Source organism: Rattus norvegicus, chromosome 10 (assembly GCF_021556685.1).
Source record: "Rattus norvegicus strain SHRSP/BbbUtx chromosome 10, alternate assembly SHRSP_T2T, whole genome shotgun sequence".
In the NCBI taxonomy this organism is placed as follows: domain Eukaryota; kingdom Metazoa; phylum Chordata; class Mammalia; order Rodentia; family Muridae; genus Rattus; species Rattus norvegicus.
In genome coordinates, this window is record NC_141543.1 from 95,874,548 (window position 1) to 95,897,601 (window position 23,054).

At 40.8% G+C, this 23,054-nt stretch overlaps 1 protein-coding gene across 1 annotated transcript in view; it reads left to right on the forward strand.

The window, feature by feature from the left end:
* The first annotated feature begins 811 nt into the window (after positions 1–811).
* The window catches only part of Efcab3 (EF-hand calcium binding domain 3), a 506,364-nt gene continuing 484,121 nt past the window's right edge, over positions 812–23,054 (forward strand). The window contains exons 1-4 of the mRNA XM_087572380.1: positions 812–949; positions 2,684–2,795; positions 4,685–4,845; positions 7,166–7,280. Of these exons, the coding sequence (XP_087428506.1) occupies positions 2,769–2,795; positions 4,685–4,845; positions 7,166–7,280 (303 nt within the window). The 5' untranslated portion in view covers positions 812–949; positions 2,684–2,768. The remainder of the gene's footprint in view (positions 950–2,683; positions 2,796–4,684; positions 4,846–7,165; positions 7,281–23,054) is intronic.

Genomic DNA, 23,054 nt, shown 5'->3' on the forward strand with positions numbered 1-23,054 from the left:
ATCTAAAGCCTGTGCTGTTCACTCCAACGTAAATAAGGGAGAATTCTGGTTGGGTTAATGGTATGAGAACATTCACTGACCTGTTTATAAAAATAATATACTTGAAGGCCAGCAAGATGGTTCAGAAAGGAAAGGTACTTGCTGTCAAACCTGATGACATGAGTTCAATACCTGGAACTCACATGGTGGAAAGAACCAACTCCTTAAATCCTTTTCTGATCTCCACATGTATACTGTGGCATGAGTACCGCATCCCTCGTATAAAATAAAACACGTGATAAAAATTTTTTGTTTGTTTTTGTTTTTAAAGGCACTTCATGCCGTAGACTTCTGGAAAAAGTATTTTCAAAACATTTTTTTACTTCACAGAATTTAAAAATTCAGTACATCTTAAAAAACATTTATATTCACAGAATGGGATTTATACATTGCCAACATCATTTCATCTGTGGAACTCCCTGGTCCCCACACCCCAATCTTTTCCCCACAAAAGAAGCAGCCAGGCCTAATATAAACAACTCGCTGGGGCAGATGACCTTGAGTTGCTGTCTTTTAGAGACTACGAGGCATAGAAGGTGCTAGAAGGGATGGATGGTGAAGGTAGTCAAAGGACTGATGGGAGACAAACCTCAAGTTGGGGACAGGCCACAGCGGAACCAAGAGAACCAGAGAAGGACGGAAAGTCGAACAGGAGGCAGCTGGGACCCAGGTCTGAGGACAGTCTTCCAACGATGTCCACAACCGGCTTCGATTGGATCGGATGAGGTCACAGGCCCTTGTGAGGTGTGGGGTTGCGCGCGCCACCTCAGCGTTTTCTAGGAGGCGCCCAGGCGGCAGATGCTCACCAGCTCAGCTGCTTCCCAGGAAGCCCGGGAGGAAGCCCCAGCGGCTCGGTCTTTGTGCCAGCCCCCCTCAGGCAGTTTCATGGGCGGAGCTTCGGACTGATCAGGTGATCTTGGGGGCGGGGCCTTGCGGGCTATGCGTAGGCACCTAGAGCATCCTGTGAGGAGACTTGAAGCACAGAATGGAGGACTCCAGGCTTCCAAGAAAGACGAAGCATAGAATGCAGAACCTCAGGGACACAAGGGCAATGGTGGGCTGATTCAGAGACTCAGGGCAGTAGTAGGACCCTCAGGTGACAGAGCGACCTGGAGAGGCGACACTTGCTGAGGAAAAGGTTTAGGCCGTCTCACAGGCTGAGGAGAAGAGGTGCGGTAATAAAGGAGAAAGTGAACCTGAATGTAACCGGGTGGAGGAACACTGCACAAAGGTGGCGAGGTCTCTAAATGGTCAGTCAAATGGTTGTCCTAGCTATGTGGAGACTTAGCGGTTGGGAAACTTCCCGGTGTCTTCAGCTCTACGTCTGTCAGGTCATTTGTTGTACGGAGGATGGTTTCTGTGTTTCCTCGTCTGCTTTCTTCTCAAGTTTTTACCTCTCAAAAGCAGATCCGGTGGGAATTCTCCACAGCGTAAGTTCTGGCATGAGGTGGAAGATCTATTGCTAAGCAAATGTGATAAATGGAGGTTAATGCTTGAACATTTAATAGTGGCATTAGCTACAATGTATCTGCATCTGTGGTACAGTTTTTTAGAATATTAACATTTTACAAAAGAAAAAAATTCTCTGATAGTTGTAACTAATACAGTAATACAACGAACAATGTAATGAATAGATTATCAAATGTGGCTTGTATAGCAGTAAAAAAATTGTGAGTTTTTCTTTTTTTTCGGAGCTGGGGACCGAACCCTGGGCCTTGCGCTTGCTAGGCAAGCGCTCTACCACTGAGCTAAATCCCCAACCCCGAGTTTTTCTAATGTTGGTTATTACATTTGCATAACATGAAAGTCTTTGATGGGAAGCCAGGATACAATAGCTTTTGTTTGCAACATTGACTCCCTCCACCAAATTTTCAGAAGGTTTAAAAAATTGTGTATATGTGTGTAAGAGTTTGTGCATGTAAGTGCAGTGCCTGAGACAGCCAGAAGAGGGCAGAAGAGTTGTGAGGTGCCTGACACTGGTGCTTGGAGCCCAGCTTGGGTCCTAAAGGCAGATTTGCTCTGAATCACTAAGCTGTGCAGCCCCATGCAGTTTCAATGTTTTGAGGCAATATTATGTGGTACAGGAAGGACCACGTTTTCAGAGCTAGATTCCAGAATTCGTATTTAAACCCCTGTTTGCTGATTGGGTGTTTCTGTAAAATAATGACAATGACAATTTCTTAAAGGATAATTATGTATAATATATGAAATAATTCATGTCAACGTGTTTATCTTAATGTCTAGCACACACTGAGCACTTGGTAATGTGGTTGTTCTTTCTGCACTTCTGTCTTAGTGTTTGTTTAAATAACAATAACAATAACTCATCAATCAAATAATAACAAATATGGTTTCTCTTCTTCCCCTGTCATTTGAGATACATTTCTCTACTTCTCTGTATACTAAAAAAGTAAACTTAGGAAGTTGGGTGACCTCTGATTTACTACCTACTAACTCTTTTCTCTAGCTTTTGCCCACCGGTCTACATTGTTGCTATTTATTGTGTATTGTACTCTGAGTGCCACTCTGAAGAGGCAACTTCAAGTAGATGTAACCTCCTTGTCTCTTAAACAGAAGTATGATCTTTTCTTTCTACTTTTTGTTTATAGCTTGTGATCTTTTCTTCATATTTTTCTGTTTACAGTTTGTCAGGAAACACTTTTATATTATTTCTCATTCCTATTTATTCGTCAAAACCTTTGGGTCCTGAAGGATAGAAAAACAGAAAAATGGAGAAAACACATTTATTTTGCAAGGTAAGTTATTCAAGGCAGTTTTTTAACTTTAAAGATTTCTCCTTTTAAAGTTATTTTTATGATTGTTTATTATTCATGACTGTTAAACATTTAGAGAGCATAAAGTTCTGATAAACCAGCTTAGGAACTGATGACTTCTGGACTCTTTCAGTAGACATAGGTTGGAATATTATTCAGCAATGAGGTAGTGCTACACCAAAAGAGCTTCTAAAGCATATTGTAGAATTCTATATACATATATTAAAAAATATATATATTCTGTTTTATTTTTAGTATGATGATTTTTTAGATCATCAAGCAATTTAAACACGTTGTCAAGGTGACTATACCATTTTGCATTCCTGCCAAACATTACATAGGCTCCTTCAGAGAGGGGTGAGGCTCCATCAGCCCTTCACTGTTCTGTGACGGGATGTGTATAGGTTCAGTGTTGTAGAGATCACGTGCAGATAATCACAGCTGCTGTGAGATCAAGAATAGCACAGCCGTGTCACACCAAGATATCAGAGTTCTTTCTACTCATTCTTCTGTAAGGCTTTTATGGTTGGACATTTGTCTTGGTCACTAGTCTGTTGCTGCGAAGAGACACCATGACCGAGGCAACTCTTACAGAAGAAGATAGCTTTAGATGCTGATGTACAGGTGGGCAGCAGGCAGAGAGAGAGAGAGAGAGAGAGAGAGAGAGAGAGAGAGAGAGAGAGAGAGAGAGAGAGAGAGAGAGACTGTGCCTAGGTTTGGCCCTGGTGTTGGGTTTGAAACTTCAAAACCCACCCTGTGACACACCTCCAACCAAGGACACACCTATCCTGACAAGGCCACACATCATGATCCTCCCCAAACAGTTTATTACGTAGAGACTAAGCGTACAAATATAAGCATTTTGAAGACCATTCTCATTGAAACCACTGCAGCATTCAAGAGTCATTTATTCTCTGTATTTTGACTAGTTATGAGTCTGTATACTCACCGTTGACCACTGTAAACAGAAGCTTCTCTAATCAAAGGTAATAACACTTTCCTGAGGGCATAAACACAGTTATTTAGAAGAGGGCTCTGGATCTCCTAGAGCTAGGGTTGTGGATGGTTCCGAGCCACCATATTGGTGCTGGGAAGTTTTTGCAAGAGCAACAAGTGCTCTAAATTACTGAGCTATTCTTTCTGGCCCATTCTTGAGTTTCTTCTATTGTTTTATAGTTTTTATTGTTACCATTCTAACATGTGTATCTTGTTTAGCTTGCTGTTTCCTAAAAAGACAATATTTAATATCTGTACATCTTAGCTGTTTCTAATGTAACATGTAACAAGGATGAGTGCATCTGTGCAAGCGCACACACACACAGGTGCAATGTGCACATAACAACCCTTTAATTAGATGTGTCCTTTGCAAATACTTTCTCCCAGCGTCTGGCTTACCCTTACAACCTCTTGATGGAGTTTCTCACAGAGTATATGTTTTTTTAATGTTAATGGAATGCAGTTTTTTTTCTTGCATGGACCATGCCTTAGGTTTGTATCTGGAAATAGTTAATTTTTTTTGGTAATATAATGATTGTTTTGAAAAATATGATAAAAATTTGCACCTACGCATATTGATGAATGCTGTGCATTTTATAGCTACATAATATTTTATATTATTTTATAGCTACATAATATTTTATATTATTTTATTGCTACATAATATTTTATATTATTTTATAGCTACATAACATTTTATATTATTTTATTGCTACATAATATTTTAAGGGATGTATATTCTTTTAGAATAATAATAATGTTCAAATGAACAAGGTCCTTTGAAAACCAAACTCCCTCTAGTTGAATGTTATATCTAATATGTATGTGGAAAGGAATATGCATAACTGCGAAATGCAATTGTTGGCTGTTTTCAGACAGAAGAAAGCATTGATGTATCAGCTCAAGGCTCTGATTCTTCCACAACCAAGATGTCATCAAGAAGTGTTGAAAGCAAGAAATATTGCAAAATTTCTAAAACAACAGGGAAGAAAATTTCATCTGAAAGTAAGGGCTTAATCCCAGAATATAAAAAAATGTAAGTTAAAACTTTTTGACATTATGACATTACCCCTTTTCAAGGTTAATACCGCCACACATGAGACACATGTATGTCCCAGTAGGACTGTGTGTGTTGTGCACATTCTCCTAGGAACACGGTTTTAATGGATGTGTGGTTGTTCTTAACCTCTTCTTACTTCTGTTGCAGCTCCACTGCAGTCTAAAAGCTTTCACAGAGGTTCAGTTAGATGGGAGCGGTAGCTCCTAGGCCTGTGTGTTTGTTTTAAAGGGAGTTTAAGAAGGACGTGGAAGGGTTCTTCCATGTGCTCTTGGGTTTATGAAATTAAGATCACTTGAATCCGGTAGTTTCTTATTGGCATACCAGTTACCTGGATGTCTTTTGTTTGTTAAAAAAAGAAGTTCTGGTATTTTGTGTACACCTAGGCAAACACTCTTCGTTTTTAATATTTTTTTAAAGGTAGAGAAATTGTTTAGTATAGGGAAGAAATACTATGAAAAAGTGGTTTTTCTTTTCTTTTCTTTTCTTTTCTTTTCCTTTCTTTTCTTTTCTGGAGCTGAGGACTGAACCCAGGGCCTTGCACTTGCTAGGCAAGCCCTCTACCACTGAGCTAAATCCCCAACCCCTATCTCATTCTTTTCTACCAATTAAGTTTTGGTCTAGTGGATTCGTGAAGTTAGGAATTAACTGTGTATTGTAATTGGAAGGGCATGTGAATGGAAGTCTTTTTGGCATAAGTTTGTGTTTCTGCTTTATTTAGTACAAAATTTTGATCACTATATTTCTAAGGTAACAAAGATCAAGGCATATATCTCTGGAAAACCACATAAAAGTTATCTGGAAAGGAGTGGAAGATAGCACAAGTGTCTCTTTACCTTCATTAGTAGTGCTGAAGTGTTCAAACTCATGTCTTGGGAGACACATGCCACAAAGGAGTGGGGTGTAAGGCAAACGTTTAGTTCATTATTAATAGCAAATCATTAATTTTTCATTAATCGTTGGAGGTAATTCATAATTTTTAAAAATGTATTTATGTTATATCTGAGTACACTGTAGCTGTCTTTAGACACTTCAGAAAGGAGCATCAGATCCCGTCACAGAATGGTTGTGAGCCACCATGTGGTTGCTGGGACTTGAACTCAGGATCTCTGGAAGAGCAGTCAGTGCTCTTAACCATTGAGCCATCTCTTCAGTTTAAAATTCATAATTTTAAAGATATTTATACTTTAAAAATCTATGAAAGCTTAAACCCCATGTAGTCCTGTGGAAACCAGGAATAAGTCAGAAAGAGAAAGATTCAATCTCATCAAGGATATGTGAGTTGGGTGTACTGAGGCAAAAAAATTAACAGGTTCCAAATGGTGTGGTCATGACATCAGTTTAGGAAGTCACTACAGACATTTCTTTTGTAAGGAAATAGATTACAAAGAAATTGAAGCTGTTAGAATGTTTCTTTTTAACACAATTGCACTTTATAAAAGAGGCTCTGTCTTTATATATTTGGTCTTTTTCTGTCTCTATTTCCTTATAGAAAAAATATTTTAGAAGTAAGTCAGAGTCAAAATAGTTGGAAGTCATTTCTCTTGACGCCAGAGGTCTGTATAGGTGACTAACCATAGACATTCTTTTGGGTGTGTCAGGAGATAAGAGCAAGGTATTGGGATCATAGCATGGGGATTTGGGAGGGCTGGGATGAATGAGGATACAGTATCAAGACAGGGAAGATAGCTGCCAAGAAAAGAAGTGGGTAAATGATGAAATTTCCTCTTATTTCATAGTTTTGCTGAGGATTAAACTTACCAGTAGCTGAAATAGTGGAAAAATCTACATGATAGATGAGCCGACAACAGCAGGGATAATAAATAAAGGGAGAGGCTATGTCGATGAAAAGAGATTCAAAATACATTCCAAGCAAGCATGGGAAACTTACTACAACCTGATACAGAGTGTTGAAGTTTATGATAATTAGCAGACAATGGGAAACTTGAACACTCATTGTCTATTTGGTGATCCGAAGAAATACCTATTAATTTTTATGTGACCTAATGATGTTTTGAAGAGTTTTTTTGAAAAGAAACAATACCTTATAGATACATTTATAGAAATTGTTACAGATGAAGTAGTACTGAGAACTATATGCAGGTGAATAAATATTGGGGTTTCAAATTTATAAAAGATGGAAGCAAGGATAAAGGTATAACCAGGCTGTTATTTAAGAAGGGTGATGGTATATGGGGAATATTAGCATTTTGTTTGGAAATTTCCACAATCAAAGATCGAAAGGAAGATAAAGCCAGAGAAACAACTCAGCAGTGATTCTGATATCTGTGCCATTCAGATATGAAACATCATTATTCGTGTATAGAGAGGAAAAATCTACTGAGGTTTCAGGATCAAAACAATTCAGGAGAAAGAAAAGTGTACAAGTACAGCTTCATAGTAAAAGAACTGAGGTAAGTCAAAACTTGGCAAATTTCCTTTGCCCTTAGCCCCCCCAAATATTCTTGATGTTTTATTTCAAGTATTGAAATGTTACCATTTTATTTTATTTTAAATGTTACTATTTTAAACATTTTTTCCTTCCTCCTTTCCTTCTCCTGCCCCCTTGATTGATTTTTCGAAGACAGGATTTCTCTGTGTAAGCTCTGCTGACCTGGAACTTACTCTGTAGACCAGGATGGCCTCGAACTCAGAGATTCATGCCTCTGTCTCCTGAGTGCTGGATTAGTGGGCCACTATTTCTTGGCTTTCTTTCCTTTTTTTGTGCCTGTGATGGTGAGTGCCAATTGTACACTGAGCACGTCTTTGGGGGAAACTACCTTGATTAAATTGAGGTGGGAAGAATTGTCCACTGTGGGTGCTACCATTCCCTAGGCAGGAGATCCTGAAGTTGAGCCGAGCATGTGTGTCAGCATTCATTACTCTCTGTTCCTGATTATGGATGTGAGCAGCTTTCTCAAGTTCTTGCTGCTACTGTGACTTCCCTTCTGTGAAGGACTACAATTTGGAATTACGACCCAAAACAAAGCTTTTCTTTCTTAGTTCGCTTTTTCAGAGTATTTCTTCATAGCAGTATAAAGGAAACTAAGATATATTATTTCTGCTTTTTTTTGTTGTTCTGGTTTGTTTATTTGTTTAGAATGGATTCTCACCATGTTGTCCACATTGACCTCAAACTCTTTGGCTCAAGTGATTTTACTGCCTCTGTCTCTTAAGCAGCTGGGACTGCAGGTGTGCACCACCATATCTGTCTTTTCTTTCCTCCTCCTTTCTAAAAATAAGCCATTTGATCTTCTCAGAAGACTAGATTTTATTTTTTCCTATTAAATTAGTTTAAACTTCTTTCTTTTTATTTTTTACTGTGTTGTATATTACTAATTTTTCTTTTTTTCTTTTTTTTTGCCACCTTTTTTTTTTTTTATTAACTTGAGTATTTCTTATATACATTTCGAGTGTTATTCCCTTTCCCGGTTTCTGGGCAAACATCCCCCTCCCCCCTCCCCTTCCTTATGGGTGTTCCCCTCCCAACCCTCCCCCCATTGCCGCCCTCCCCCCATAGACTAGTTCACTGGGGGTTCAGTCTTAGCAGGACCCAGGGCTTCCCCTTCCACTGGTGCTCTTACTAGGATATTCATTGCTACCTATGGGGTCAGAGTCCAGGGTCAGTCCATGTATAGTCTTTAGGTAGTGGCTTAGTCCCTGGAAGCTCTGGTTGCTTGGCATTGTTGTACTTTTGGGGTCTCGAGCCCCTTCAAGCTCTTCCAGTTCATTCTCTGATTCCTTCAATAGAGGACCTATTCTCAGTTCAGTGGTTTGCTGCTGGCATTCGCCTCTGTATTTGCTGTATTCTGGCTGTGTCTCTCAGGAGCGATCTACATCCGGCTCCTGTCGGTCTGCACTTCTTTGCTTCATCCATCTTGTCTAATTGGGTGGCTGTATATGTATGGGCCACATGTGGGGCAGGCTCTGAATGGGTGTTCCTTAAGTCTCTGTTTTAATCTTTGCCTCTCCCTTCCCTGCCAAGGGTATTCTTTTTCCTCATTTAAAGAAGGAGTGAAGCATTCACATTTTGATCATCCGTCTTGAGTTTCGTTTGTTCTAGGGATCTAGGGTAATTCAAGCATTTGGGCTAATAGCCACTTATCAATGAGTGCATACCATGTATGTCTTTCTGTGATTGGGTTAGCTCACTCAGGATGATGTTTTCCAGTTCCAACTATTTGCCTACGAATTTCATAAAGTCATTGTTTTTAATAGCTGAGTAATATTCCATTGTGTAGATGTACCACATTTTCTGTATCCATTCCTCTGTTGAAGGGCATCTGGGTTCTTTCCAGCTTCTGGCTATTATAAATAAGGCTGCGATGAACATAGTGGAGCACGTGTCTCTTTTATATGTTGAGGCATCTTTTGGGTATATGCCCAAGAGAGGTATAGCTGGATCCTCAGGCAGTTCAATGTCCAATTTTCTGAGGAACCTCCAGACTGATTTCCAGAATGGTTTTACCAGTCTGCAATCCCACCAACAATGGAGGAGTGTTCCTCTTTCTCCACATCCTCGCCAGCATCTGCTGTCACCTGAGTTTTTGATCTTAGCCAATCGCACTGGTGTGAGGTGAAATCTCAGGGTTGTTTTGATTTGCATTTCCCTTATGACTAAAGATGTTGAACATTTCTTTAGGTGTTTCTCAGCCATTCGGCATTCCTCAGCTGTGAATTCTTTGTTTAGCTCTGAACCCCATTTTTTAATAGGGTTATTTGTTTCCCTGCGGTCTAACTTCTTGAGTTCTTTGTATATTTTGGATATAAGGCCTCTATCTGTTGTAGGATTGGTAAAGATCTTTTCCCAATCTGTTGGTTGCCGTTTTGTCCTAACCACAGTGTCCTTTGCCTTACAGAAGCTTTGCAGTTTTATGAGATCCCATTTGTCGATTCTTGATCTTAGAGCATAAGCCATTGGTGTTTTGTTCAGGAAATTTTTTCCAGTGCCCATGTGTTCCAGATGTTTCCCTAGTTTTTCTTCTATTAGTTTGAGTGTATCTGGTTTGATGTGGAGGTCCTTGATCCACTTGGACTTAAGCTTTGTACAGGGTGATAAGCATGGATCGATCTGCATTCTTCTACATGTTGCTCTCCAGTTGAACCAGCACCATTTGCTGAAAATGCTATCTTTTTTCCATTTGATGGTTTTGGCTCCTTTGTCAAAAATCAAGTGACCATAGGTGTGTGGGTTCATTTCTGGGTCTTCAATTCTATTCCATTGGTCTATCTGTCTGTCTCTGTACCAATACCATGCAGTTTTTATCACTATTGCTCTGTAATACTGCTTGAGTTCAGGGATAGTGATTCCCCCTGAAGTCCTTTTATTGTTGAGGATAGCTTTAGCTATCCTGGGTTTTTTGTTATTCCAGATGAATTTGCAAATTGTTCTGTCTAACTCTTTGAAGAATTGGATTGGTATTTTGATGGGGATTGCATTGAATCTGTAGATTGCTTTTGGTAAAATGGCCATTTTTACTATATTAATCCTGCCAATCCATGAGCATGGGAGATCTTTCCATCTTCTGAGGTCTTCTTCAATTTCTTTCCTCAGTGTCTTGAAGTTCTTATTGTACAGATCTTTTACTTGCTTGGTTAAAGTCACACCAAGGTACTTTATATTATTTGGGTCTATTATGAAGGGTGTGGTTTCCCTAATTTCTTTCTCGGCTTGTTTCTCTTTTGTGTAGAGGAAGGCTACTGATTTATTTGAGTTAATTTTATACCCAGCCACTTTGCTGAAGTTGTTTATCAGCTTTAGTAGTTCTCTGGTGGAACTTTTGGGATCACTTAAATATACTATCATGTCATCTGCAAATAGTGATATTTTGACCTCTTCTTTTCCGATCTGTATCCCCTTGATCTCCTTTTGTTGTCTGATTGCTCTGGCTAGAACTTCAAGAACTATATTGAATAAGTAGGGAGAGAGTGGGCAGCCTTGTCTAGTCCCTGATTTTAGTGGGATTGCTTCAAGTTTCTCTCCATTTAGTTTAATGTTAGCAACTGGTTTGCTGTATATGGCTTTTACTATGTTTAGGTATGGGCCTTGAATTCCTATTCTTTCCAGGACTTTTATCATGAAGGGGTGTTGAATTTTGTCAAATGCTTTCTCAGCGTCTAATGAAATGATCATGTGGTTCTGTTCTTTCAGTTTGTTTATATAATGGATCACGTTGATGGTTTTCCGTATATTAAACCATTCCTGCATGCCTGGGATGAAGCCTACTTGATCATGGTGGATGATTGTTTTGATGTGCTCTTGAATTCGGTTTGCCAGAATTTTATTGAGTATTTTTGCGTCGATATTCATAAGGGAAATTGGTTCTCTTTCTTTGTTGTGTCTTTGTGTGGTTTAGGTATAAGAGTAATTGTGGCTTCGTAGAAGGAATTCAGTAGGGCTCCATCTGTTTCAATTTTATGGAATAGTTTGGATAATATTGGAATGAGGTCTTCTATGAAGGTTTGATAGAATTCTGCACTAAACCCGTCTGGACCTGGGCTCTTTTTGGTTGGGAGACCTTTAATGACTGCTTCTATTTCCTTAGGAGTTATGGGGTTGTTTAACTGGTTTATCTGTTCCTGATTTAACTTCGATACCTGGTATCTGTCTAGGAAATTGTCCATTTCCTGAAGATTTTCAAGTTTTGTTGAATATAGGTTTTTATAGTAAGATCTGATGATTTTTTGAATTTCCTCTGAATCTGTAGTTATGTCTCCCTTTTCATTTCTGATTTTGTTAATTTGGACGCACTCTCAGTGTCCTCTCGTTAGTCTGGCTAAGGGTTTATCTATCTTGTTGATTTTCTCAAAGAACCAACTTTTGGTTCTGTTGATTCTTTCTATGGTCCTTTTTGTTTCTACTTGGTTGATTTCAGCTCTGAGTTTGATTATTTCCTGCCTTCTACTCCTCCTGGGTGTATTTGCTTCTTTTTGTTCTAGAGCTTTTAGGTGTGCTGTCAAGCTGCTGACATATGCTCTTTCCTGTTTCTTTCTGCAGGCACTCAGCGCTATGAGTTTTCCTCTTAGCACAGCTTTCATTGTGTCCCATAAGTTTGAGTATGTTGTATCTTCATTTTCATTAAATTCTAAAAAGTTTTTAATTTCTTTCTTTATTTCTTCCTTGACCAGGTTATCATTGAGTAGAGCATTGTTCAATTTCCACGTATATGTGGGCATTCTTCCCTTATTGTTATTGGAGACCAGTTTTAGGCCGTGGTGGTCCGATAGCACGCATGGGATTATTTCTATCTTTCTGTACCTGTTGAGGCCCGTTTTTTGACCAATTATATGGTCAATTTTGGAGAAAGTACCATGAGGAGCTGAGAAGAAGGTATATCCTTTTGCTTTAGGATAGAATGTTGTATAAATATCCGTTAAGTCCATTTGGCTCATGACTTCTCTTAGTCTGTCGACATCACTGTTTAATTTCTGTTTCCATGATCTGTCCATTGATGAGAGTGGGGTGTTGAAATCTCCCACTATTATTGTGTGAGGTGCAATGTGTGTTTTGAGCTTTAGTAAGGTTTCTTTTACGTATGTAGGTGCCATTGTATTTGGGGCATAGATATTTAGGATTGAGAGTTCATCTTGGTGGATTTTTCCTTTGATGAATATGAAGTGTCCTTCCTTATCTTTTTTGATGACTTTTAGTTGGAAATTGATTTTATTTGATATTAGAATGGCTACTCCAGCTTGCTTCTTCTGACCATTTGCTTGGAAAGTTGTTTTCCAGCCTTTCACTCTGAGGTAGTGTCTGTCTTTGTCTCTGAGGTGTGTTTCCTGTAGGCAGCAGAATGCAGGGTCCTCCTTGCGTATCCATTTTGTTAATCTATGTCTTTTTATTGGGGAGTTGAGGCCATTGATGTTGAGAGATATTAAGGAATAGTGATTATTGCTTCCCGTTATATTCATATTTGGATGTGAGGTTATGTTTGTGTGCTTTCATTCTCTTTGTTTTGTTGCCAAGACGATTAGTTTCTTGTTTCTTCTAGGGTATAGCTTGCCTCCTTATGCTGGGCTTTACCATTTATTATCCTTTGTAGTGCTGGATTTGTAGAAAGATATTGTGTAAATTTGGTTTTGTCATGGAATATCTTGGTTTCTCCATCAATGTTAATTGAGAGTTTTGCTGGATACAGTAACCTGGGCTGGCATTTGTGTTCTCTTAGGGTCTGTATGACATCAGTCCAGGATCTTCTGGCCTTCATAGTTTCTGGCGAGAAGTCTGGTGTGATTCTGATAGGTCTCCCTTTTTGTGTTACTTGACCTTTTCCCCTTACTGCTTTTAATATTCTTTCTTTATTTTGTGCGTTTGGTGTTTTGACAATTATGTGACGGGAGGTGTTTCTTTTCTGGTCCAATCTATTTGGAGTTCTGTAGGCTTCTTGTATGCCTATGGGTATCTCTTTTTTTAGGTTAGGGAAGTTTTCTTCTATGATTTTGTTGAAGATATTTACTGGTCCTTTGAGCTGGGAGTCTTCACTCTCTTCTATACCTATTATCCTTAGGTTTGATCTTCTCATTGAGTCCTGGATTTGCTGTATGTTTTGGACCAGTAGCCTTTTCCGCTTTACATTATCTTTGACAGTTGAGTCAATGATTTCTATGGAATCTTCTGCTCCTGAGATTCTCTCTTCCATCTCTTGTATTCTGTTGGTGAAGCTTGTATCTACAGCTCCTTGTCTCTTCTTTTGGTTTTCTAGATCCAGGGTTGTTTCCATGTGTTCTTTCTTGATTGCTTCTATTTCCATTTTTAATTCCTTCAACTGTTTGATTGTGTTTTCCTTGAATTCTTTCAGGGATTTTTGCGATTCCTCTCTGTAGGCTTCTACTTGTTTATTAATGTTTTCCTGTGTTTCCCTAAGTGTGTTCATGTCTTTCTTGAAGTCCTCCAGCATCATGATCAAATATGATTTTGAAACTAGATCTTGCTTTTCTGGTGTGTTTGGATATTCCATGTTTGTTTTGGTGGGAGAATTGGGCTCCGATGATGGCATGTAGTCTTGGTTTCTGTTGCTTGGGTTCCTGCGCTTGCCTCTCGCCATCAGATTATCTCTAGTGTTACTTTGTTCTGCTATTTCTGACAGTGGCTAGACTGTCCTATAAGCCTGTGTGTCAGGAGTGCTGTAGACCTGTTTTCCTCTCTTTCAGTCAGTTATGGGGACAGAGTGTTCTGCTTTCGGGCATGTAGTTTTTCCTCTCTACAGGTCTTCAGCTGTTCCTGTGGGCCTGTGTCTTGAGTTCACCAGGCAGCTTTCTTGCAGCAGAAAAGTTGGTCTTACCTGTGGTCCCGAGGCTCAAGTTCGCTCGTGGGGTGCTGCCCACGGGCTCTCTGCAGCGGCAGCAACCAGGAAGACCTGTGCCGCCCCTTCCGGGAGCTTCAGTGCACCAGGGTTCCAGATGGTCTTTGGCTTTTTCCTCTGGCGTCCGAGTTGTGTGTGCAGAGAGCAGTCTCTTCTGGTTTCCCAGGCTTGTCTGCCTCTCTGAAGGTTCAGCTCTTCCTCCCACGGGATTTGGGTGCAGAGAACTGTTTATCCGGTCTGTTTCCTTCAGGTTCTGGCGGTGTCTCAGGCAGGGGTCCTGCCGCTCCTGGGCTCTCCCCCACGGGAGCCCAGAGGCCTTATACAGTTTCCTCTTGGGCCAGGGATGTGGGCAGGGGTGAGCAGTGTTGGTGGTCTCTTCCTCTCTGCAGCCTCAGGAGTGCCCACCTGACCAGGCGGTTGGGTCTCTCTCTCACCGGGTCTGGGAGCAGAGAGCTGCTGCGGGCCGGGATCCGCGGGTGTCAATTTTTCTTTTTTTTAATTGGATATATTTCTTTATCTACATTTCAAATGTTATTCCCTTTCCTGGTTTCCTATCCATAAGTCCCCTATCCCCTTCCTCTCCCCCATAAGGGTGTTCTCCCCATCCACCCTCCCTTACTGCCCCCCTTGACATTCCCCTGCACTGGGGGTCCAACCTTTGCAGGACCAAGGGCTTCCCCTTCCACTGGTGCCCCAATAAGGCTATTCTCTGTTACACATGCAGTTGGAGCCCTGGGTCAGTCCATGCATAGTCTTTGGGTAGTGGTTTAGTCCCTGGAAGCTCTGGTTGGTTGGCATTGTTGTTCTTATGGGGTTGCAAGCCCCTTTAGCTCTTTCAATCCTTCCTCTAATTCCTCCAAAGGGGGTCTTGTTCTCAGTTCAGGGTTTGCTGCTAGCATTCACCTTTGTATTTGACATACTCTGGTTGTGTCTCTCAGGAGAGATCTATATCTGGCCCCTTTCAGCATGCATTTTTTAGCTTCACTAATCTTATCTAGTGGCAGTATATATATGGGCCCTATGTGGGGCAGGCTCTGAATGGCCGTTCCTCCATCTATGTTAGTTGAGAGTTTTGATGGATATAGTAGCCTGGGCTGGCATTTGTGTTTACTTATGGTCTGTATGACATCTGTCCAGGATCTTCTGGTTTTCATAGTCTCTGGTGAGAAGTCTGGTGTAATTCTTATAGGTCTGCCTTTATATGTCACTTGACCTTTTTCCCTTACTGCTTTTAATATTTTTTCCTTGTTTCATGCCTTTGGTGTTTTGACTGTTATGTGACGGGAGGAATTTCTCTTCTGGTCCAATCTATTTGGAGTTCTGTAGGCTTCTTGTCTCTTTATGGGCATCTCTTTCTTTAGGTTAGGGAAGTTTTCTTCTATAATTTTGTTGAATATATTTACTGGCCCTTTGAATTTGGAGTCTTCACTCTCTTTTATACCTATTGTCCTTAGGTTTGATCTTCTCATTGTGTCCTGGATTTCCTGGATGTTTTGGGTTAGGAGCCTTTTGCGTTTTACATTATCTTTGATGGTTGTGTCGATGTTTTCTGTGGCATCTTCTGTCCCTGAGATTCTCTCTTCTATCTCTTGTATTCTGTTGGTGATGCTCGCATCTATGACTCCTGATCTCTTCCTTAGGTTTTCTATCTCCAGGGTTGTCTCCCTTTGTGCTTTCTTTATTGTTTCTATTTCCAGTTTTAGATCCTGGATGGTTTTGTTGAATTCCTTCACCTGTTTGGTTGTGTTTTCCTGCAATTTTTTCAGGAATTTTTGTGTTTCCTCTTAAAGGGCTTCTACTTGTTTACTTGTGTTGTCCTGCATTTCTTTAAGGGAGTTATTTATGTCCCTCTTAAAGTCCTCCATCATTATCATAAACTGTGATTTTAAATCTAAATCTTGCTTTTCCCGTGTGTTTGGATATCCAGGATTTTCTTTGGTGGGAGACCTGGGCTCTGATGATGCCAAGAAGTCTTTGTTTCTGTTGCTTAGGTTCCTGTGCATGCCTCTCACCATCGGGTTGTCTCTGGTGTTAGCTTGTCTTGCTTTTTCTGACAGTGGCTTGACCGTCCTGTAGGCCTCTGTGTCAGCACTCCTGTAGACCTGTTTTCCTGTTTTCTTTCAGCTTTTCCTGAGAACAGGTGCTCTGTCCTCAGCTGTGTAGGTGAGTCTTTGAGCTCTCGGCGTGGGCAGGAATCAGATGGGTCCTGCCCCTGACTGCTCTTAGGTCCTTGCACTCAGCGGGCACAGCTACACTAGGCCATCATTCCCTCTTGGGTCAGGAATGTGGGCAGAGGGTAGTCTCCTCTGATTTCTCAGGAGTGTCTGCACTTCTGAGGGCCCAGCTCTCTCCCTCATGGGATTTGGGTGCAGGGAGCTATTTGACCAGTTCAGTTCAGTTCTGGCCGCAGACCAGAACCGCAGGTACTGGCAGCTGACTGTTCCTATATTCCTGTGTCCAGAGGCACTGTGCAGTTTCCTCCTGGACCAGGGATGTGGGCAGAAGTAGTAGTCTGTCCTGCAGTCTCAGGATGGTCTTCACTTCTGGGCGTTCAGCTCTCTTCCCCGCGGGATTTGGGTCATATTACTATTTTTTTTTTATTAACTTGAGTATTTCTTATATACATTTCGAGTGTTATTCCCTTTCCCGGTATCCGGGCAAACATCCCCCTCCCCCCTCCCCTTCCTTATGAGTGTTCCCCTCCCAACCCTCCCCCCATTGCCGCCCTCCCCCAACAGTCTAGTTCACTGGGGGTTCAGTCTTAGCAGGACCCAGGGCTTCCCCTTCCACTGGTGCTCTTACTAGGATATGCATTGCTACCTATGAGGTCAGAGTCCAGGGTCAGTCCATGTATAGTCTTTGGGTAGGGGCTTAGTCCCTGGAGGCTCTGGTTGCTTGGCATTGTTGTACATATGGGGTCTCGAGCCCCTTCAAGCTCTTCCAGTTCTTTCTCTGATTCCTTCAACGGGGGTCCTATTCTCAGTTCAGTGGTTTGCTGCTGGCATTCGTCTCTGTATTTGCTGTATTCTGGCTGTGTCTCTCAGGAGCGATCTACATCCGGCTCCTGTCGGTCTGCACTTCTTTGCTTCATCCATCTTGTCTAATTGGGTGGCTATATATGTATGGGCCACATGTGGGGCAGACTCTGAATGGGTGTTCCTTCAGTCTCTGTTTTAATCTTTGCCTCTCTCTTCCCTGCCAAGGGTATTCTTGTTCCCTTTTTAAAGAAGGAGTGAAGCATTCACATTTTGATCATCCATCTTGAGTTTCATTTGTTCTAGGCATCTAGGGTAATTCAAGCATTTGGGCTAATAGCCACTTATCAATGAGTGCATACCATGTATGTCTTTCTGTGATTGGGTTAGCTCACTCAGGATGATGTTTTCCAGTTCCAACTATTTGCCTACGAATTTCATAAAGTCATTGTTTTTAATAGCTGAGTAATATTCCATTGTGTAGATGTACCACATTTTCTGTATCCATTCCTCTGTTGAAGGGCATCTGGGTTCTTTCCAGCTTCTGGCTATTATAAATAAGGCTGCGATGAACATAGTGGAGCACGTGTCTTTTTTATATGTTGGGGCATCTTTTGGGTATATGCCCAAGAGAGGTATAGCTGGATCCTCAGGCAGTTCAATGTCCAATTTTCTGAGGAACCTCCAGACTGATTTCCAGAATGATTGTACCAGTTTGCAATCCCACCAACAATGGAGGAGTGTTCCTCTTCCTCCACATCCTCGCCAGCATCTGTTGTCCCCTGAGTTTTTGATCTTAGCCATTCTCACTGGTGTGAGGTGAAATCTCAGGGTTGTTTTGATTTGCATTTCCCTTATGACTAAAGATGTTGAACATTTCTTTAGGTGTTTCTCAGCCATTCGGCATTCCTCAGCTGTGAATTCTTTGTTTAGCTCTGAACCCCATTTTTTAATAGGGTTATTTGTTTCCCTGCGGTCTAACTTCTTGAGTTCTTTGTACATTTTGGATATAAGGCCTCTATCTGTTGTAGGATTGGCAAAGATCTTTTCCCAATCTGTTGGTTGCTGTTTTGTCCTAACCACAGTGTCCTTTGCCTTACAGAAGCTTTGCAGTTTTATGAGATCCCATTTGTCGATTCTTGATCTTAGAGCGTAAGCCATTGGTGTTTTGTTCAGGAAATTTTTTTCCAGTGCCCATGTGTTCCAGATGTTTCCCTAGTTTTTCTTCTATTAGTTTGAGTGTGTCTGGTTTGATGTGGAGGTCCTTGATCCACTTGGACTTAAGCTTTGTACAGGGTGATAAGCATGGATTGATCTGCATTCTTCTACATGTTGCTCTCCAGTTGAACCAGCACCATTTGCTGAAAATGCTATCTTTTTTCCATTTGATGGTTTTGGCTCCTTTGTCAAAAATCAAGTGACCATAGGTGTGTGGGTTCATTTCTGGGTCTTCAATTCTATTCCATTGGTCTATCTGTCTGTCTCTGTACCAATACCATGCAGTTTTTATCACTATTGCTCTGTAATACTGCTTGAGTTCAGGGATAGTGATTCCCCCTGAAGTCCTTTTATTGTTGAGGATAGCTTTAGCTATCCTGGGTTTTTTTGTTATTCCAGATGAATTTGCAAATTGTTCTGTCTAACTCTTTGAAGAATTGGATTGGTATTTTGATGGGGATTGCATTGAATCTGTAGATTGCTTTTGGTAAAATGGCCATTTTTACTATATTAATCCTGCCAATCCATGAGCATGGGAGATCTTTCCATCTTCTGAGGTCTTCTTCAATTTCTTTCCTCAGTGTCTTGAAGTTCTTATTGTACAGATCTTTTACTTGCTTGGTTAAAGTCACACCAAGGTACTTTATATTATTTGGGTCTATTATGAAGGGTGTGGTTTCCCTAATTTCTTTCTCGGCTTGTTTCTCTTTTGTGTAGAGGAAGGCTACTGATTTATTGGAGTTAATTTTATACCCAGCCACTTTGCTGAAGTTGTTTATCAGCTTTAGTAGTTCTCTGGTGGAACTTTTGGGATCACTTAAATACACTATCATATCATCTGCAAACAGTGATATTTTGACTTCTTTTCCGATCTGTATCCCCTTGACCTCCATTTGTTGTCTGATTGCTCTGGCTAGAACTTCAAGAACTATATTGAATAAGTAGGGAGAGAGTGGGCAGCCTTGTCTAGTCCCTGATTTTAGTGGGATTGCTTCAAGTTTCTCTCCATTTAGTTTAATGTTAGCAACTGGTTTGCTGTATATGGCTTTTACTATGTTCAGGTATGGGCCTTGAATTACTATTCTTTCCAGGACTTTTATCATGAAGGGGTGTTGAATTTTGTCAAATGCTTTCTCAGCGTCTAATGAAATGATCATGTGGTTTTGTTCTTTCAGTTTGTTTATATAATGGATCACGTTGATGGTTTTCCGTATATTAAACCATCCCTGCATGCCTGGAATGAAGCCTACTTGATCATGGTGGATGATTGTTTTGATGTGCTCTTGGATTCGGTTTGCCAGAATTTTATTGAGTATTTTTGCGTCGATATTCATAAGGGAAATTGGTCTGAAGTTCTCTTTCTTTGTTGTGTCTTTGTGTGGTTTAGGTATAAGAGTAATTGTGGCTTCGTAGAAGGAATTCGGTAGTGCTCCATCTGTTTCAATTTTGTGGAATAGTTTGGATAATATTGGTATGAGGTCTTCTATGAAGGTTTGATAGAATTCTGCACTAAACCTGTCTGGACCTGGGCTCTTTTTGGTTGGGAGACCTTTAATGACTGCTTCTATTTCCTTAGGAGTTATGGGGTTGTTTAACTGGTTTATCTGTTCCTGATTTAACTTCGGTACCTGGTATCTGTCTAGGAAATTGTCCATTACCTGAAGATTTTCAAGTTTTGTTGAATATAGGTTTTTATAGTAAGATCTGATGATTTTTTGAATTTCCTCTGAATCTGTTGTTATGTCTCCCTTTTCATTTCTGATTTTGTTAATTTGCACGAACTCTCTGTGTCCTCTCGTTAGTCTGGCTAAGGGTTTATCTATCTTGTTGATTTTCTCAAAGAACCAACTTTTGGTTCTGTTGATTCTTTCTATGGTCCTTTTTGTTTCTACTTGGTTGATTTCAGCTCTGAGTTTGATTATTTCCTGCCTTCTACTCCTCCTGGGTGTATTTGCTTCTTTTTGTTCTAGAGCTTTTAGGTGTGCTGTCAAGCTGCTGACATATGCTCTTTCCTGTTTCTTTCTGCAGGCACTCAGCACTATGAGTTTTCCTCTTAGCACAGCTTTCATTGTGTCCCATAAGTTTGGGTATGTTGTACCTTCATTTTCATTAAATTCTAAAAAGTTTTTAATTTCTTTCTTTATTTCTTCCTTGACCAGGTTATCATTGAGTAGAGCATTGTTCAATTTCCACGTATATGTGGGCATTCTTCCCTTATTGTTATTGAAGACCAGTTTTAGGCCGTGGTGGTCCGATAGCACGCATGGGATTATTTCTATCTTTCTGTACCTGTTGAGGCCCGTTTTTTGACCAATTATATGGTCAATTTTGGAGAAAGTACCATGAGGAGCTGAGAAGAAGGTATATCCTTTTGCTTTAGGATAGAATGTTGTATAAATATCCGTTAAGTCCATTTGGCTCATGACTTCTCTTAGTCTGTCGACATCACTGTTTAATTTCTGTTTCCATGATCTGTCCATTGATGAGAGTGGGGTGTTGAAATCTCCCACTATTATTGTGTGAGGTGCAATGTGTGTTTTGAGCTTTAGTAAGGTTTCTTTTACATATGTAGGTGCCCTTGTATTTGGGGCATAGATATTTAGGATTGAGAGTTCATCTTGGTGTATTTTTCCTTTGATGAATATGAAGTGTCCTTCCTTATCTTTTTTGATGACTTTTAATTGAAAATTGATTTTATTTGATATTAGAATGGCTACTCCAGCTTGCTTCTTCTGACCATTTGCTTGGAAAGTTGTTTTCCAGCCTTTCACTCTGAGGTAATGTCTGTCTTTGTCTCTGAGGTGTGTTTCCTGTAGGCAGCAGAATGCAGGGTCCTCCTTGCATATCCAGTTTGTTAATCTATGTCTTTTTATTGGGGAGTTGAGGCCATTGATGTTGAGAGATATTAAGGAATAGTGATTATTGCCTCCTGTTATATTCATATTTGGATGTGAGGTTATGTTTGTGTGCTTTCATTCTCTTTGTTTTGTTGCCAAGACGATTAGTTTCTTGCTTCTTCTAGGTTATAGCTTGCCTCCTTATGTTGGGCTTTACCATTTATTATCCTTTGTAGTGCTGGATTTGTAGAAAGATATTGTGTAAATTTGGTTTTGTCATGGAATATCTTGGTTTCTCCATCTATGTTAATTGAGAGTTTTGCAGGATACAGTAACCTGGGCTGGCATTTGTGTTCTCTTAGGGTCTGTATGACATCAGTCCATGATCTTCTGGCCTTCATAGTTTCTGGCGAGAAGTCTGGTGTGATTCTGATAGGTCTGCCTTTATGTGTTACTTGACCTTTTTCCCTTACTGCTTTTAATATTCTTTCTTTATTTTGTGCGTTTGGTGTTTTGACTATTATGTGACGGGAGGTGTTTCTTTTCTGGTCCAATCTATTTGGAGTTCTGTAGGCTTCTTGTATGCCTATGGGTATCTCTTTTTTTAGGTTAGGGTAGTTTTCTTCTATGATTTTGTTGAAGATATTTACTGGTCCTTTGAGCTGGGAGTCTTCACTCTCTTCTATACCTATTATCCTTAGGTTTGATCTTCTCATTGAGTCCTGGATTTCCTGTATGTTTTGGACCAGTAGCTTTTTCCGCTTTACATTATCTTTGACAGTTGAGTGAATGATTTCTATGGAATCTTCTGCTCCTGAGATTCTCTCTTCCATCTCTTGTATTCTGTTGTTGAAGCTTGTATCTACAGCTCCTTGTCTCTTCTTTTGGTTTTCTAGATCCAGGGTTGTTTCCATGTGTTCTTTCTTGATTGCTTCTATTTCCATTTTTAATTCCTTCAACTGTTTGATTGTGTTTTCCTTGAATTCTTTCAGGGATTTTTGCGATTCCTCTCTGTAGGCTTCTACTTGTTTATTAATGTTTTCCTGTGTTTCCCTAAGGGAGTTCTTCACGTCTTTCTTGAAGTCCTCCAGCATCATGGTCAAATATGATTTTGAAACTAGATCTTGCTTTTCTGGTGTGTTTGGATATTCCATGTTTGTTTTGGTGGGAGAATTGGGCTCCGATGATGCCAAGTAGTCTTGGTTTCTGTTGCTTGGGTTCCTGCGCTTGCCTCTCGCCATCAGATTATCTCTAGTGTTACTTTGTTCCGCTATTTCTGACAGTGGCTAGACTGTCCTATAAGCCTGTGTGTCAGGAGTGCTGTAGACCTGTTTTCCTCTCTTTCAGTCAGTTATGGGGACAGAGTGTTCTGCTTTCGGGCGTGTAGTTTTTCCTCTCTACAGGTCTTCAGCTGTTCCTGTGGGCCTGTGTCTTGAGTTCACCAGGCAGCTTTCTTGCAGCAGAAAAGTTGGTCTTACCTGTGGTCCCGAGGCTCAAGTTCGCTCGTGGGGTGCTGCCCACGGGCTCTCCGCAGCGGCAGCAACCAGGAAGACCTGTGCCGCCCCTTCCGGGAGCTTCAGTGCACCAGGGTTCCAGATGGTCTTTGGTGTTTTCCTCTGGTGTCCGAGATGTACGTACAGAGAGCAGTCTCTTCTGGTTTCCCAGGCTTGTCTGCCTCTCTGAAGGTTTAGCTCTCCCTCCCACAGGACTTGGGTGCAGAGAACTGTTTATCCGGTCTGTTTCCTTCAGGTTCTGGCGGTGTCTCAGGCAGGGGTCCTGCCGCTCCTGGGCTCTCCCCCACGGGAGCCCAGAGGCCTTATACAGTTTCCTCTTGGGCCAGGGATGTGGGCAGGGGT